This window comes from Eumetopias jubatus, unplaced genomic scaffold, assembly GCF_037043125.1.
Source record: "Eumetopias jubatus isolate StellerSeaLion01/CBP00866 unplaced genomic scaffold, mEumJub1_p1.0 scaffold_2, whole genome shotgun sequence".
Classification (NCBI taxonomy): domain Eukaryota; kingdom Metazoa; phylum Chordata; class Mammalia; order Carnivora; family Otariidae; genus Eumetopias; species Eumetopias jubatus.
This window is the reverse complement of record NW_028274808.1, coordinates 201482397-201500457: the sequence shown is the minus strand read 5'-3', so window position 1 is coordinate 201500457 and position 18061 is coordinate 201482397. Positions and strand designations below refer to the sequence as shown.

General features: G+C 53.5%; 2 protein-coding genes across 5 annotated transcripts in view; one reads left to right on the top strand and one right to left on the bottom strand.

Moving 5' to 3' along the window:
• LETM1 (leucine zipper and EF-hand containing transmembrane protein 1) overlaps nt 1-15936 on the bottom strand; it is a 37880-nt gene extending 21944 nt beyond the window's left edge. The window contains exons 1-3 of one of the 3 annotated variants that reach the window (XM_028087986.2): nt 15645-15936; nt 11832-11892; nt 3733-4183 (exon numbers count right to left, since the gene is read on the bottom strand). In XM_028087986.2, the coding sequence (XP_027943787.1) occupies nt 3733-4183; nt 11832-11892; nt 15645-15723 (591 nt within the window). In that variant the 5' untranslated portion in view covers nt 15724-15936. Of the gene's footprint in view, nt 1-3732; nt 4184-8504; nt 8642-11831; nt 11893-15644 lie in introns of those variants that run through there. The other 2 variants (XM_028087996.2, XM_088021264.1) reach the window with 2 other exon arrangements.
• A 194-nt stretch (nt 15937-16130) lies between these two features.
• The window catches only part of NSD2 (nuclear receptor binding SET domain protein 2), a 101402-nt gene continuing 99471 nt past the window's right edge, over nt 16131-18061 (top strand). For both annotated transcript variants that reach the window (XM_088021258.1, XM_088021257.1), the window contains exon 1: nt 16131-16439. The gene's annotated coding sequence lies outside the window, so the exon portion shown is untranslated. The remainder of the gene's footprint in view (nt 16440-18061) is intronic.

The following is an 18061-nucleotide window of genomic DNA, read 5'->3' as shown; positions in this document are numbered from 1 at the left end:
GTTGAGACTCTCTCTCCCTCCCCCTCTGCCCCCCCCAAACAAAACAAAACAACACAACCTACCACAACAAAAGATACCAGAATAATGGGCTTTGGTAAATCTGTAAGACACAAGACCAATATATAAAAGCAGCCACACTCCCGGGGCGCCTGGGGGCAGTCAGTTTAGCATCCAACTCTTGGTTTGGGCTCAGGTCCTGATCCCAGGGTGGTGAGATGGAGCCCCTTGTAGGGCTCTGCGCTGGGCGGGGAGTCTGCTTGGGATTCTCTCTCTTTGCACCCCCACTCGTGCACGCACGCACGCACGCTCTTTCTCTTTCAAATAAATCAATCTTTTTTTTAAGATTTTATTTATTTATTTGATAGAGACACAGCGAGAGAGGGAACACAAGCAGGGGGAGTGGGGGACGGAGAAGCAGGCTTCCCGCGGAGCAGGGAGCCCCATGTGGGGCTCTGTCCCAGGACCCCGGGACCATGACCTGAGCCGAAGGCAGATGCTTAACGACTGAGCCGCCCAGGTGCCCCTCAAATAAATAAATCTTAATCAGTTGTACTTCTATATATAGTAGACCCTTGAACACCACAGAGGTTAGGAGCAGTGACCCTCCCACCCAGTCAAAAATCCACGTATAAATTTTGACTCCCCCAAAAGGTAACTGCTAAGAGCCTCCTGTTGACAGGAAGCCTAGTGAGGACACAAACAGTCGACGAACATGCATTTCCTGTGCTGTATTCTTACAATAAAGCCAGACCCCCCCCGAAAAAACTAAGGGAATCATAAGAGAAAGTACATTTGCAGATTTGCAGTAGTGTGTATGTTTTTTATATGTTTATACATTTATTAAAAAGTCTGCGCATAAGTGGATCCACACAGTTCAAACTTGTGTTGTTCAAGGGTCAACTGTACTAGCAATGGACAACTGGAAACTGAAATTTCAAAGACTCCATTTACCTACAAGAGCCAAAAGATGGAAGAACCCAAGTGCCCATGGAAGGACAGACCGATGGATAAACAAAACGGACACACAATCCACATGGTGGAGTGTTATTCAGCCTTAAACAGGAAGGGGACTCTGACACCTACCACCACCTGGATGAACACTGAGGACACTGTGCTGAGTGAAGTGAGCCAGCCGCCAAGGGACGAATATGCTGTGTGACATGAAGCCTGCAGAGGAGTCAGATCACAGGGACAGGAAGTAGATGGTGGGTGCTGGGGGCCGGGGAGAGTGTGGGGAGCTAGTGTTTCGTGAGGGGCAGAGTTTCGGTTTGCTAAGATGGAAGAGTTGTGGAGATGGAGGGTGGGGACGTTCACAGCAATGTGAAGGTATTCGGTGCCACAGAGGCACATACGTAAAAATGGTTAAAATGGTAATTTTAGATTGTGTATTTTACCACAATAAAAGATACCATTTGTAATAGCATCAAAAAATATGACACCATACAATATTGCTAAAAGAAATGAAAAAAAAAATTGTTTTATTCCACATTGGCAACCCCCAGAAGTACCCCCCTTGTTTACTTTCGAGTCTTTCCTTACTTTCCGACACAGGCCCACCCAACGTGGTATACAAGCCCATCTCGTAGCACCGTTGGTGAGCGCTGTCTCTGAGGAGTCCTGGTTCCTCCTTGTGGGGCGGTTAGAAGCCAAGGGCTGGGGGACCAAATGTCACGCCTGCCACACCTGGTCACCACACTGAAGGGAGCAGAGGCTAGAGTGGATAACAGTCTAACAAAGCCAGAGACTGTCAGGAAATAATGCCTCAGAGAGAAACCGCGGTAACTCTCGATCACGCGCCTGGTGTCAAAGAATGGACCAGCAATTTCACCATCCTAAGAGCATCACCACATGGTGAGCATCAGCACTCTTAACATGCTCCACCTGAAGCCAGCACTTGGAGGGAAAGCTCTGGAAGGAGGAGCCATGAGCACACTGGGGAGGCAGAGGATCAAGCCCCCCCCCATCTCCCCAGAGACCCTGGGAGCCAAACAGGCCCTAACTGCACCCCTCCACAGAGGTCTGCGTCAGATGTCAGCCGCACACTGGCCGGGCTGGAAAACCAGGACCTGGAAGCATCTAGAGCGCATGCAGCTAATTCGAGCAAGAACGGAGGCCCATGACGGTACCGTCTCTGCCCACACAGCCGCCTGACACACCGTCAACAGATGCGCACTGTGACTGTGGATACTTGGCGCTGCCACTCTGAGTCATTTCCGTGGGTAAGCCAGATCTCCTGTGACAGGGCACAGAAAGCACTCCCTCCACCAAACACTGCAGGTCCACGGGGCCCAGAGTGAGAGGGCAAAACTACTCTCCAGATACTTGTACCCCACAGGAATCCCAGAGAGTTCTGTCATTCTCTACTTAACACGATCAGCAAGCATCCAACAGCTGAATGACCTTAAATTCACATTTCAAATGTACCTCCCGCTTACACAACACTTACACAAATTATTTTACAATTTCTTCGCCTTTGTAAACATAATTTAACAGTCACTTTTCTATAATTATCAGGACTGCCAACGTTTTGTTCAAATTCGAAGTACCTATAAGGCCCTAAACCGAGGGAAAAAAGCATTGCTCCACAAGTCCTCTCCTTAAAGCTGGCAACACAGATGGATGCACGGCCTCAGCCAAGCCCGTGTCCACACTGGGACGTCGCCCTGGGACAGGCTCATCTGCTCCAACTCTGTTTTTTCTTAAAGTTTCACTGTCTTCAATGAAGGAGCAAACACATGCACCTTTCAAGGCAGAATGGGATGGGGGGAGGAGCAGAAGGGAGTCCAGGTCATAAAGCATTAACGTGTGCACTGTAATCAACACCCAGTGAGCAGTAAGAGCATGATTCTGAAATCCCAATGCCACTGCTCCTTCCTCCAATCCTCAACCTGCTCCCTCTTAAAACAGCATCTCAGGGGACACTCCAGCCAGTTAAAACAATGACCCATGTTCTCCATGAAGTTCCTGAGAACGAGTATAAAATCAGAAGCCAAAGTAACTCTCATACACGACAGCCAATTCCTAAGATCCTCTGAAGCTCAACTTCAAGAGAACAGACATCACTGCACCTCTCCTTGGGGAATCTGAGGGTGCTGAGAATGTAAAGCTGCCCCCTGCCCCTGGGGACTCACCAAAAAAAAAAAAAGGAGCAAGAGGGGAAGAAAGGTCAACGGCGTAACCATCAGTTATTTCAGACAAAATAAGAGACCTAGAAGGTCTGGGCTCCTGGAAAAACAGGAAGACTTTTTTAAGAGCTGGCTTAAAGATGGCATGGGGCACCTGGGTGGCTCAGTCGGTGAAGCGTCTGCCTTCTGGCTCAGGTCACGATCCCGGGGTCCTGGGATGGCGCCCGTGTTATTCGGCTTCCTGCTCAGCGGGAAGCCTGCTTCTCCCTTGGCCTCTGCCCCTCCCCCCAACTCATGCTCTCTCTCGCTCTCTCTCCTAATAAATAAAATCTTAAAAAAAAAAAAAAGAGCTGGCAGACGGCAGAGAGAGCTGGTGCACCCCATGCTGAACCAGAAGCTCGGGCAGGTTCTGGAGCTGAGGACACACGTCCGGGAGCTCCGGCAGAGAGGCAGTGCCGCCGTCAGCGTCTCACATAGGGTCGAAGGCTGGTTTTTCTGTGTTTTGTTTTGTTTTGTTTTTAAACCAAAAGTAGCAGAAAAAAAGCTCTAAACGTATTTTAAAGCACCTAGGAGGGGAATGGACCAGGAAGTCTCGCGCGCCCATTACCTGCCTGCGCTCCCTGCGGGTCAGGCTGTGGCCATGGAGGATTCGCCAAAGCATGCGCGCGGCGATCTTGGTGTCAATCCAGAGCAGGCGGAAGCCGTGGTAGTAGTGCTTCAGCTCGTCCAGGACCCTCTGCCCCAGCGACTTCTTCACGGCCACCTCCGGGGGGGGGCTGTACACAGGGCCTCCCTCCTCCAGCTTCTTGTTCTTGTCCTTTAGGGACTTGAGGGACTTCTCCACCACAGAGTCATCGCCCAGCGGGGGTGACGAGTGCCAGCAGCGCAAGGGAAGGAACGGTGGCCCTGAGACAACCAGACTGGTGGAGGTGGGGGCCCACGGCACTCCGGCCGCCAAGCACATGCGCTCAGGCCTCAGAGTCCAATAGCCACGGGGATCGGTTCTGAAGGAAAGGCGCACAGGGTGGACGGGAGTGCAGCAGCGAAATGGCACGTTCCTTGAAAAGGGAAAAAGGAAAACAGCGAGATGAGGAGCCAGCCACTGCCTATGCCCTCCCAGCACCACATACCGACGAGAGGGACACAAACAGGGCCCTATCACAGCTACATGCACACTCAACCTTCCTGGCACATGAAACAGCCTCCCCACCGCTTCCCGTTGCTCAGAAAACACATCAGGAAGAGGAGGAGCTGCTTGCAAGGGGCTTGTGCGAGAGACCAAGGGCAGCCAGTCCCCGTGGGCTCATGGACGACACCAGGGCACCAAGGAGCCTGGGGTTAAGGGACAGGCTGGACACAAACAGCAGAAGCGTGACCCCTGGACTAGACAGACCCAACCTCAGGGCAGATCTCCCATGTGGGTTCCGAAACTTGGGGAATTTGGGGTGGGGCCAGGTGGAGGGCGGGGTCCTTTCCCCTACCAGGTGACTGTCTACAAAGACCTGCAGCTCTCGAGCAAGTCCTGGAAGTCAGTGAGGACACTCGAATCAATGGTGACCCAACCCTGTGTGCAGTCCAGCAAAGATGTTTGTGCAGAATGCCAAAATCCCAACAAATCACGTCCAGAGCCTACTCCTCCGTCTCTTCCCCGTGCTGCTCCGTCTGCTCAGCCCAGAGCTGCAGCACCTTGCCTGCATGGTTCTCAGAACCCCACCGTCTTCTGCGTGCTTCACCTGTCCTACCGGAAACCTCCTCCCTCCCTGGTGCACAAACCCACTTCTGGGAGGCCACAGGCTCCCAACTTAACCTCAGAGGCGTGTGCTTATAAGCAACACGCCCCGGCCTCTTCCCATCTGCTCGATCATCTCACCGCACCTGGCGCAACACCAGCAGTGAGGACCTGAGCTCTACAGCTGCCTGTCCCAGTTCAAATTCCCATCCACTACTTATTGCTGTGAGACCTTGGGAAACTTAATTAACCCCTCTGTGCTTCGGGAGTGTCCTCTGTAAGTGGGTGCAGTACTATATACGAAGTACCCAGAACAGTGTCTGGCACAAGCAACACCTACCAGAAAGGTGGCAGCTATGATTACTCTCCCATCAAAGCAGCTGAGGGCTAGAAGGAAGCTAGTGAGTGTCTAGTTTAGCTGCACCTTTGACGGATGGGGAATATCGAAGGACAAACAGGGACGTGCCCACCTAAGGCACGGGGTACCACCGGCTTCCCGTTGATCAACCCCGTGCTGGCCTCCCGCCTGTCTGCAAGGGCAGGGTCAGTCCTGTGCCATGAACCCCAGGTCCCCACAGTCAACACCTGAGCGGGAAGGTGGTGGCCTTGAGCTCACCCTGCTGGGTCACAGCTGGAAGGGGCAGGCTGCACGGCCCACAGCAGAGCTGCTCAGCCACGTGGGGCTGTGAGACTGTGGCCACAGCCTAGGCCCTCTGGGCCTCCGCCTTACCTCCCAGTGCGGGCGATGACAATGCCCACACACAGGAATAAACCTTACCTCCTATCCCTGTCAAACTTAATTATCCCAAGTTCCAACCCTCAATTAGCAAAAGGAAGCAAGTGGCTTCCCTGAGAAGGCATGATTTCAGCAGCTGCAGGCGGCGGCCCACAGGCAAAGACAGACTCGTGAAAACAGAGCAAGCACAAAAGCACCTGGTGTACCCAGCTGGGCCCGGTGACGCTCCAAGATCTGGCCATCTTCATGCACACTAGAGACTAGCATTACTAGCAATCTAGCCAGAAAGGTTTAGCTATTTTCAAGACGCATAAAATTGCATAATCTGTTATTTTAAAAATATTCGTCAAAATAACACTAATCTGCGCACGGCTGGCTGTCTTCCCATGGGCAGCTGGGCCCTGCTCTGCCCCGGCTTGTGAGAGCCCCTGGCTCGGCCTTGCTCCGGGGAAGCGCGCACCTGCCCCACCCACAGGGTCAGGAGGCCCGGGCTCTTCTGCTTTTCCCCGTCGTTCCCTTCCAAGTGGGGAAACCCACTCCGGGCAAAAGCAACGTGTCAACAAGAAATTCGGTCACTAGCGGACAGACTATTGGCATGAAAGCTTGGGGGCTCCTATCGAAGCTGCCCGTTTTACTTTAGGGTGCTGATGCCCACGTCCACCTCAACACACACAACTTGCGGCCACCTTCAAGAAAAGAAAAACTAAGGATACCCTGGCTGGCTCAGTAGGTAGAACATGTGGCTCTTGATCTCGGGCTTGTGAGTTTCAGCCCCATGCTGGGTGGAGAGAGGACTTAAAAATAAAATCTTAAAAAAACAAAGAGAAAAACTAAGTCATGGGGCCCCTAGGTGGCTCAGTGGGTTAAGCATCTGCCTTCAACTCAGGTCATGATCTCAGGGTCCTGGGGTCAAGTCCCACATCGGGCTCCCTGCTCAGCAGGGAGCCTGCTTCTCCCTCTCCCTCTGCTGCTCCCCGTTTGTACTTTCTCTCTCTGTCAAATAAGTAAATAAAATCTTTTAAAAAAAGAAAAACTAAGTCGTGCCTGGCAAAAGAACACATTCACGGGGTCAGCATTTCCTGTGCCTTGTGGCATCAGCTGCACAACCACAGGGTGGCATGGCAGGCAAAGGGACCCACACCGGCTCTCCCCGTGGCACCTAACTCTTGTCAACGGCAGAACTCCTGTGCCCACCTGACTCCTAACATGTCCCGTTCCTGAGGGGACAGCTCACCCAGATGATGACCTGAGGCTGGGCCAGGGAGGATAGCAAACCTCCACGTGCCACCTTCCGTTCTTCAGGGACATGATGCCGGCAAGGGCAAAGTGACACCAGCAGCAAGAAGGGAAGCAAAGATTGACAACAGAGCAACAGGTACCAGGACCAAGAGGAATGATTCCCGAAGTGCAGGCCATCTCTCTGCCCAGAGACAGGAGGTGAAACAGCACTTGCCTACAGGACAAGGGGCCCCTCTGTCGGGGAGCTGGAGACCACTGCCTGCAATATCTCAACATCTGTCAGAGCCCTCGAGGCCCCATGACAGCGCACCCTGTGCCAGGAGCACTCCAGGGACCGGGGAAACAGCTAGCACCACCATTTTAGCATTTCGGCAGCCTGTCTTATGAGCACTCGCACTGCACCAGACTCTGGAAAGAGCTTCACGCAGCCCCAGTCTTCCTACAAAATGAGCTCCAGGACTAACGGGTGAGTTTGCTTATTCCCAGTTTTAGGTGCTCCCTTGCTGTCTTTTATTTTTATGATAAAGGAGGTCAAGAACAGCGAGACAAAGCCCATGACACTGTCTTGGATCAGAAACTCCCCACCTGCTCACCCTTTGGGGTCTGGGTCATTTTAGCTGAAGACTGAGATAGTAAAAGAACCAACAGAGAGAATCACACTGGCCTCAGGACAACGCGGACTTCTGTGGCTGGACCCACTTATGTGCGAAGGTTTTCTGATAAATGCAGGACAGTCCATGGGGTGCCTGGGTGGCTCAGTTGGTTAAGCGACTGCCTTCGGCTCAGGTCATGATCCTGGAGTCCCGGGATCGAGTCCCGCGTCGGGATCCCCGCTGAGCAGGGAGTCTGCTTCTCCCTCTAACCCTCTTCCCTCTCATGCTATCTCTCATTCTCTCTCTCAAATAAATAAAATCTTAAAAAAAAAAAATGCAGGACAGTCCTGTAAGTACATTTTCCTTACGATTTTCTTCTGTCTAGCTTGCTTTATTGTAAGAACGCAGCATATGATACACGAGATATGTGCGAATCGACTGTTTATGTTCAGCAAGGCTTCTGGTCAACAGCTGGCTAGCAGTTCAGCTTGGGGAATTCAAGTCGTGTGTGCATCTTCCACTGCCCAGGGGTCGGCGGCAGACCCCTCCCTGCAGTGTTCAAGGGTCACCTGTCCTTATCCATGTGGCTCAGTATTTCTTATACTGAGCCATCAAAAGGAAAAGCAACATGTCCGGGATGCTGAGCTGATAAAGACTTCAACTCTCACCTGTAATCTCTCATTTGAAATGTAGGTGTTCAGCTAAACAGCTTTATAGTTCCCACTGCTCAACATTTTTTCCCCCTATAATCTTTTATTTTTAAGTAAGCTCTGCAGACAACTTGGGGCTTGAACTCACAACCCTGACAACAAGAGTCACCTGCTCCACCAACTGAGCGAGCGGGTGCCCCACATTGCTTAACTTTCCAAAGAAAGTGCTTAACTTTCTAAAAATTATTAGCTTAAAAAAAATTTGTATTAATAAAGCAGTTTTTATGTTTTAATATGAATCTTAAATGCAGGTACATTTGACTCTTAAAGGTGCTTGAAAAATTCAACGTCCATCCCTAATAAAAACATTTTAGTACAGTAAGAATAAAAAGGGCAGAGAGTACTGAAAACAAAAGCTAACATTACACAGACCAAACACTGGACGCTCCTGATTGGCTGGAGTGATGACGCAGCTGCTCTGACGCCAGGCCCGGCAGTGGACGGAGCGGGCAAGTGGCAGGAGCACGGGCACCAGGAGCCTCACAGGGCGCCATGCCCCTGCAGGCCCCGCCACCGAGGACAGATGGTACTGTGTGAGCGAGAGTATGAGAAACGAGCTGTGAGAAGTGGTTGGACACAAGAAGACTGGTGACTTACATGCCAGCAATAATCATTTAGAAAAAGAATGAAAAAGGAGGTCCACTGACACCAGACCCAACACATCTGGGCACCATCTGGGTGCCTCTTAAAGGTAGCGGGTGTGGCCCAGATAAAGAAAATGACAGACCTCTTCCTGAAACAGAGAGAAGGTCTTACTAAAGAAAATAGCTTACCCTCTGGGAAACTGTGGGCGCCCTTTAAGTTAATATTCCCAAATGATTTTATGGTTTTTTTTTTAAGATTTTATTTATTTGACAAAGAGAGAGAGAGAGACAGCGAGAGAGGGAACATAAGCAGGGGCAGAGGGAGAGGGAGAAGCAGGCTTCCCGCTGAGCAGGGAGCCCGATGCGGGGCTCGATCCCAGGACCCTGGGACCAGGACCTGAGCCGAAGGCAGATGCTTAACGACTGAGCCACCCAGGCGCCCCAATTTTTTGTTTTGAGGACACTCCAGTTACAATCCCAAAAAGACCACTTTAACACTGAAATAATTCAAAAGTAAACCCAGAAGGACTGTCCAGAAAGGAGGTGTTCCAGGCCTGGTCCCCTGCAGATAAAAGCCAGCAGGAGGACTCACCAGGGTAAATGTCAGGCGCAGGCCACCCAAGCACAACAAGCACCCCACGTAAGAGAAAAAGGCACGGGAGGCCCCACAGGCTGCTGGGGTGGCTCACTGGCAGCACGCCCTCCCCTCCCCCACCCCCGCGGTGGTTCATGCAGGTGAACCAGTCCACACGGCAGTCCTCTAATCTGCCTTAGAGGTCAGTACCTAGAAACCAGAGACTTCACACAAAAACCCAGACTTCCAGCTTGTCTTGAAAAAAACCCAAGAGCTGGCCTTATGAGGCTACATCCTTTACGGCAAGTATGAGTTGCACCCCGGGATCACCAGCCAGTTTCCAGCCTCACATTGGGCCCCATGGCCCTGAAAGGCTACCTGCGGATTATAGAGTTTGCTTTAGAATTATCTAGAAACGCACACTTTGGTAAGAGTAAAGATGTTCTATGCACATTCATCAATGGCTCCACATCCTAAAGAGTTCATGACAACATCTTACACTGGTCAAAAGAGAAATCTAATTAAAATCAAACCCGGGCGGGGGGGCACCTCGGTGGCTCAGTCGGTTATGCGGCTGCCTTCGGCTCAGGTCATGATCCCCAGGTCCTGGGATTGAGCCCCGTGTTGGGCTCCCTGCTCAGCGAGAGCCTGCTTCTCCCTCTCCCTCTGCCTGCCGCTCTGCCTACTTGTGCTCTGTCAAATAAATGAATAAAATCTTAAAAAAAAAAAAAAAAAATCAAACCCAGGGGCACCTGGGTGGCTCTGTTAGTTGAGTGGCTGACTCTTGATTTCAGCTCAGGCTGTGATCTTGGGGATGTGGGATGGAGCCCCATGTTGGGCTCCACACTCAGTGTTGAGTCTGCTTGGGGTTCTCTCTCTCTCCCCATACCCGCTCTAAAATAAATAAATAAAATAAAATAAAATAAAACCCATGATTGGGGCCCCTGGGTGGCTCAGTCAGTTAAGTGTCTGCCTTCGGCTCAGGTCATGATCCCGGGGTCCTGGGATGGAGCCCCACATCGGGCTTCTTGCTCAGCAGGAAGTCTGCTTCTCCCTCTCCCTGCTGCTCCCCCTGCTTGTGCTCTCTCTCTCTCAAATAAATAAAATCTTTTTTTTTAAAGATTTTTTTAAACTTATTTATTCATTTGAGACAGAGATACAGAGAGACAGAGAGAACATGAGCAGGGGGAGAAGCAGAGGGAGGGGGAGAAACAGGCTCCCCGCTGAGCAGGGAGCCAGACGCGGGGCTCGATCCCAGCACCCTGGGATCATGACCTGAGCCAAAGGCAGACGCTTAACCATCTGAGCCATCCAGGCGCCCCTCAAATAAATAAAATCTTAAAAAAAAAAAAAAAAATCAAACCCAAGAGCCAGGTGGGAGTACTCTTGCAACAGGCAGGGGCCAGCAGGGACCGCTGCTTGGAGGGGGTTTGAAACAGACTCTGTTGTGTCCCCACCATACCCTGCATGTGTGCCAACCCCACTCCACAGAGATACTCACACATGCAAGAAAAGCCTCGCAAGCCCGCTGTGTTTAAGCACAATTTTGCTTTACCATCAACCAAGTTTTCGTGTATGACTTACATAGTTTTTATTTTAGGGAATTAAATCTGTTCTCCAGAAAAGTGTTATAGCCAAGATGAGGTGACAAATGAACCATCTCAAATGAGTAAGAAAACTCAGAAGACCCCGTGGCTCCGTGGTTGTGAGGGGCACTTGGGAAGAGGTCTGCACTCTCCAACTGGAAGAATCAGAGATGTTCAAGGAGAGAGATGGGCTCTACTCTGGGGCAAGAGGACAACGGCCTGGGAGTCAGGAGAGAGGTCGGGGAGCAGATCACAAGGAAACTATGCTCGGGGATGCTGGGCAGAGGGAACGGTGGGTGGGAGAGCACAGGAACCAAGGGAAGTTCGAGTCCATGTGCGACAGGGGACAGGGAAGTATGGATGCCACTGCCTCCAGGAAGCCCTCCAGCCTTGCAAAAGCACCACCATGAGGAAGGGCTAATTCTACCACATTCCAGGCATGTCCCCAGAACCAGGTGGGGGAGAGCCCTGTGGCCAGCAGTCACTCAACACGATGCTCCGTGAAGGACCAAATGGGGTTCAAGGGAGGGTCTAATGTGTTCACTGACAGAGTCCAACACCTACAATGCTGCCTGGCGGCGCATCCTATGTCTCTTTGCACAAGTACATGAAAAGCCATTGACGACAAGAGCCGCGGGAGCGTGGAAAAGCATACGGTGCACGGGAAGCACACAGCACTGTGTTGAAAAACAGACATATGAAAAAAAGACCAGAATAAAATACATGGAAATGTAATAATATTTACAACAAGTACTGGAATTATGAATGTTTATTTTCCAAGGATCCACTAACGTATGAGGTTATATACTTCAAAATGCAAAAATAAAAGCTAAAAAGAAACAAATACAAAGAACAGGAAGGTAGAATATACCATATCCCCAAAATCAGGAGTCACACATCAATCAAGCATTTTCAAGCTCCCACTTCCACGGGACACACAGTGACGCTGACTTACAGGTGGCTCATCAGCCCCGCGGTGCCGGCGCAGCGGAGACAGGCATGACCTCCCAGACTACCTACGACAAAGACGGGGAGAAAACAAGATGTAAGTCTCAAACCAGGGGCTGTAGACCAATACCACCTTTAGAGTCTCCTTGGCAGGGTACGTTTCTAGAAGCCTGTTCTGAGTGTTCGAAGGTTTCAGAGTGTTGCAAGTGAAGGGTCTGTCCAGTTAGGAACACGGGGTCTTGGGGTAGCCCTAGGAAAGAGGGGGAATCTGAGGCAGCCCGTGGCTTCAAACACCACAACCAGGGACACCAGGTTGCACCAGCCAAGGGTCCACAGAGCCCAGGCCTGGGGATCTCCCCAGGCAGGACCACTCCCTACTCGCTCCAGCTGATGCCAGGTTGCACGGGACCCCAAACGCACAGACAGCCCCACAGAGCAAGCAAGGGCCCCATCCAAACAACCCAACACCTTCTCTGCCCACAGGAGGGAGCAAGGGCTATGAGAATTATTGGTAAAACAAATGCCAAGAGCAAGCTTTTTCTTGGATAAACACTATCGATGAGTGTAGAGCACACTTTTAGGATTTTGATGCATTTTTTGACACTTTTTCTAACTTAATGTGGTTTCCGTAGCATAAATTCAGAGTTCGTTCTCATGACCAATGCTCAGGCTTACCTGTGATCAAACCCTGTGCTGTGGAAACCACCTGTGGAGCGAACGAGACAGATACTAGGGGCAGCGGGGCCAGAGGCACCGTGCTGACAGGATGCCAGGCAGCAAGGCTGGAAAGGCAGGCTGGCATCCTAAGACCCTCCAGCCGCAGGAGAGCACAGAGCAGGTGCAGAGTGCTGAGGGCTCACTCCGACAGCCAGCGGGAGAAGGGAGGGGAGAAGACGGGCACAGCAGGGGACAGGTCCCAGCTCCAAGCAGGCCAGGCAGGGGAGACCCGAGCTGCTCCCGGTGGACCCTCTGGAGACGAAGACTTCCACTTGTCACCTCATGTATCTCAAGTGGAGCCCAGGGTCATCACAGGCAACTTCTCCTGTGTAGAAGGCTATTCCCATCAAAATTAGGACAGGTGACAGCCTTGTTTAAAGCAGGGGTCTGGGCTCCCCAGTGGTTACCATGATTCATCATCTTTTACATTTCAAACATTACATTTTTCGTCACACCAAGCCCTTCTCACCCCAGTTGAGGACCAAACAGAAGTGTCCCAGACCTGGGCCAGCCCCGCACCCCAAGAACATAGCTCAGCAATGGCTCCTGGTCCGGCACCTCCCCCCCAGCAAGGAGACAAGCTGTGGCAGCTCCCACAGCTCCCTGGCCTGCCCTCCTATCACTACGTTGTGTGAACACTACGTTGTGTGACCTGCACACCCCCTACCCTACCTGGCCCCTTCCCACAATCTCCCCACTCTGAAGGCTGCCCCAGCCCTCTAAGGAGCCCACTCCAGGGGGATGGGGCGGGGAGAGGGCTCCAGGATATGGGCCACAGATGGGCCATTCCCTCCTTCTAGAAGTCCCTTTAATTTTTTTCCCCCCAACAACCAATTCTACAACTCTCTGGCCCCAGCTGGGCAGCCTACCATTAGGTTCTGTCTGACCCTACCCGGAGTTAGTGCATACCCACAGGTTATTAAGGGCTCGGTCCCACAAGACTGCTCCGCTTCGGACACCCGTTGCAAGTAGGGTCCTCAGGTCACCCACACTTCTGCCAGCTACAAATGTGAGGGCTCCCACCACCACTTTCAGCTTTATTAATTCTCTGGAACAACACAGAACTCAGGAAAATTCTCTATTTCCTATTACAGTTTATTATAAAGCACATGAGGAACAGCCAGATGGTGAGGTACATGGTGCAAGGTGTGGAAGACTCCTGAGTGCAGGAGCCTCTGTCCCTGTGGGGTTGGCGTCTACAGATGCCACCAATTCCAAAGCTCCCCAAGCCTCCCTATTCAAGAGTTCTTTTCTTATCTTCATTACCTAGACGTGACTGATTATACCCTAGGCCACTGGCAACCGATTTCAATCCCCAGACCCCCTCCCCTCCCTGAAGGCTGGGATTCTACAATAGAGCTGAACAGTCCTCAAAACTGTCAAGGAAAGCCTGAGAAACGGGTCACAGCCGAGACTAAAGAGAAATAACAACTACATGTAATGCGGTGTCCTGGATAAGGTCCTGGGATACAGCAGGACATCAGAATTAAAATGTGCGCCATACAGGAAAGGTACTAATGAAAGAACAAATGCAAATACAGAGTATGTAAATAACAAAGTTAAAAAAAAAAATCAGAATTAAATGTGGGACAGAATAAAAGAAATCTGAATACAGTATGCAGCTCAGATAATACCAATGTACCAATGTTGGTTTACTAATTGTGACAATGAGCCACACTGACAAAAAAGGTTAATACTGGGGAAATGTGCTGCAGAAAAGGGCCACTGCGCCCAGATCAGAGTGTTCTGGAGGGTCCAAGCCTGGACTCGGAGTCCAGTCCTGGGTCTCCAGGCCTACAGCAAACCCCGTGTCTGAGCCACTCTCAGCCCCTTCCTGTATACCAAAGAACAGTGCTAACTACAAGAAACATTTGTGCTCCCAGAATATGATACAACCACAACAGCAAATCGTGAACTACTACAGAAACCTGAAGCGGCCAAGTATTTTTATTACTATGCTTAGAAGAGATATAAGGAGAACTCTAACAGCAGAGGGACCTGGACACCCAGACTATTCACACAGTCACTTCCTGCTGCTCAGTGCCCTTCCCATGGCTCCAAAGTGCTAAGCAGCCAACCGGCCATTACTGTTAAAAATTACAAGAATTCTGTTTCTTGGGGGTGTTTTTGTGAATTGTAAAGCACTTTGAAATATATTTCACTTGAGTCTCTAATATTCATAAGAGAAGTCCTAATCTTAACAGATAAGGAACAAACTCAGAAAGGTTAATATGTAAAAAGAATCAGAAAAGGGGTCTGGGCTACTGACACGTGGACCCCTATGAGCCCCGAGTCAGGTGTCATCTCTGCGAAGACAGTATGGTCACCGAGGCTGGGGATAGCAAGGGACCTGCCTGGGGCCATGCCCCGCAAGGCCTGGGGCCCCTCTACAGACACCCAAGAGTACTAGGAGGACGTGGGCCCCACGGATGCCTACGAGTCCGCAGACCGAGCTCGTTCGTGTCTGCCAGACCCTGGCCATTTCTCCCCAAGAGTCCTGAACGGGGCCCAAGGGCACGACTGTCCTCGTGAGCGAACACCACGTTCCGCCAAGCTTCCCCACGACAGGAGCTCCCCAACAACCCTAGGGCTGACCGTCAGCGCGCTCCCTTCAAAAAACTTTCCAAACCCCGCTCAGGACGCCGCGACCAGCAGCCGGGGCGGCTAAGGTCACAGCGCGAGTGAGTCACAGGCCGCCGCCCCGCGCGCGGCACCCACACCCCGACACCGGGCTGGCCAGGGCGGGGCTGAGGGGCGAGGCGGCCCAAGGTCCCAGCACGGCGTGACCCCAGTCCGGGGCCGCGTCCGAGCACCCCGACCCACCCGCCCCCCCACCAGAGGGCCGCCGGGCGCGGCGGTGCCGCCCGGCAGCTGGGGCCCGAGGCCCTCGGCCGCCCGTCCGGACATCCGGCCCCCCGCTCCTGCCCTCCCAACGCCCCTGGTCCGGGCTCCAGGCCTCGGCCCCGGTCCCGGCCCCAGGCCCCGGCGACCCGCCGCCGCCTGCCCCAGCCCCTGCCCCAGCCCCCACCCGGCCCCCGCCGGCCCGGCCCCCGCCGGCCGCGGCCCCCAGCCCCGCGCTGTCGGCGGAGCGCCGGCTGCTTACCCCTCGGGGCGGCGGCGCGGGGCGGCGGGAGGCGGGTGGGCCCCCGGCCGCGGCAGCTCCTCAGTAAGATGGACGCCATGTGCCCGGTCGCGGCGGCCGCTCCGGCCTCCTGCTGCTGCCTCCTCCTGCAGGGGGGCCGCGGCTGCTCGCCGGCCCGCCGGCGCCTCGGCCCGCCCGCGCGGACGGCTGAAGGCGGCGGTTGGCTCCCGGCGGCGGACGCTCAGCTCAAGGACCCGGCACCGGTGGCAGCCATGTCCCTGCACAGCGTCCGGCGGCGCGGGGCGGGGCGGCCGGGCCTCCGCTCCCATTGGGCCCCTCGGGCGCCCGCCGCCCGCCAAGTGCGGGGCGGGCTCGCGCCGCCGCGGACTACGGGTCCCGGCGTGCCCCGCGACGGGCGGCCCCCGAGGCCGCGCGGCATTCTGGGGCCTGTCGCGCCGGCCGCGCACGCGTGCTGGGCTCTTTCGTGTCCGCAGCGGCGGCGGGGCGAGGCGGAGGGGCACCGGCCTCTTGGGGCCCTCGGGGGAGGGCCCCGCGGAGGGACGCCGACGGGCCGGCTTGCGTGGCCGAGCTCCTGCTGGCTGTCGGTCCCGTTCCGGGCCAGCGCACGCAGTCTCGAAGGGCCCTCCCCGGGTCCAGGCCCAGGGCGGCGCCCCCATCTCGCGGCCTGACCCGCCCCGCTGAGCGCTCCCACGCCTGCTCCCAGAAGGCCTTCCACCCAGCCCGGACCTTTGAGCCCACACCCCTCCTTTCCTAAGATGGGGTCATGTTCGCGACGGTCGCGCGGGGACGGATGAGGTGACGCAGGGAAAGCAGCCCGGGGGAAATGGGGTGGGCGACCCCTGGGGCCCGGTGGACATGGTCTCCCCAGGCAGGCCACTCTCACCTGCCTGCACTCCCAGCCCAGGGGCACCAGGCTCCTTCTCGGGACTAGCCACCCTGCTTTCCCCGTCCCATGCTTTGCTTGGAAGGCCTTTTGCCTCCTTCTGGCCTCATCTGCTTGTCTCTTGTTCACTGATGTAATTTTAATCCCAGGTTACCGCTTGGGGAAGGTCCGGCAGTGCATACTCAGCGCAGATCTGTTCTCTGCGCTGCAGAGTGTGGAACTCCTAATCTTTGCAGGCTCCCCGCTCTTGAGAGAATGAATTTGGTTGAATGGCCTGTCTCCCTAGGAGGCTCAGCCCTCGCCATCAGGAAGAGAGCCTGCCTGCAGTGGTTTTCCTTTCCAGGACTGCCAGATGCTGGACTGGGTTGGGCCTGGAGTCCCCATCTGAGGTGGGAGAAAATGGAGCTAGGTAGTGCAGGGCACTTGGGAGATACAGAAGTGCTTGTATTGGCAGTGGGCAGTGAGCGCTACAGACATCATACACAGGGTTCATCGAAGCAGGTCGATGCGTGAAATTGAGGCCTCTAAGGTCAAAAAAAAAGCATAAAGCCAGGCTCCTTTCCTATACATCCCCAGGCGGCAATGGTGGGATAAGGAAGGACAGTTCTTGTCCCCCATCCCAGGGTCAGGTCTGAGTCAGGGCAAATAGGCGCTCAGGATCAGACACGACCGGCCTTCCAACGCCCAACGTGTAGGAGAACGCTTGTGTTAGTACTAGTGGCTGACATGGGCCCTCAGCTCCCAAAGGCTCTGTTCCAAAGCCGTCAAGGGGCAGGGAGGGAGGCTCCACAGAGTGGGTGAGAATCAAAGCTGGTCCCTAACAGTGCTGTTAGTGTCTGCAGGACTTTGAAGGACAATGGATGGGGGGAAGGCCCCATCTGCCTCTGTATTGCCCAGGAGGCCAGGTGTGAGGAAATAAGACAACAATGCTCACTTGCCCTTGGTACAATTCACCTGTGGCTCAGCTAGGTTGCATGAGAGAAGGAAAAATAGGGTCTCTATAGAAGGGGCGCTTCTGAACACCCGTCTGTGTTGCTTTCTGCAGCTTCACTGCCAGGGTGGAATTTTGGAGAAAGTCATTTTTAACAATACCTTTATTGGTTTTTCTTTTTTCTTTTGTTTTTTAAGATTTTATTTATTTATTTGAGAGAAAGTCAAGCATAGGGAAGGGCAGAGGGAGAAGCAGGCTTCCCGCAGAGCAGGGAGCCGGATGCAGGGCTCGATCCCAGGACCCTGGGATCATGACCTGAGCCGAAGGCAGACGCTTAATGACTGAGGCACCCAGGCGCCCCCCCCTTATTGGTTTTTCTAATTAGCTAAAGAACATGTGCTTGTTATAAGCATTTTAAGTTTATAAAAATAAATATAAAGCGGCGCCTGGGTGGCTCAGTCGGTTGAGCATCTGCTTTCGGCTCAGGTCATGGTCCCAGGGTCCTGGGATCGAGCCCCACCTCGGGCTCCCTGCTCAGCGGGGAGCCTGCTTGTGCACTCGCGCTCTCTCTCTAATAAATAAAATCTTTAAAAATAAAAAATA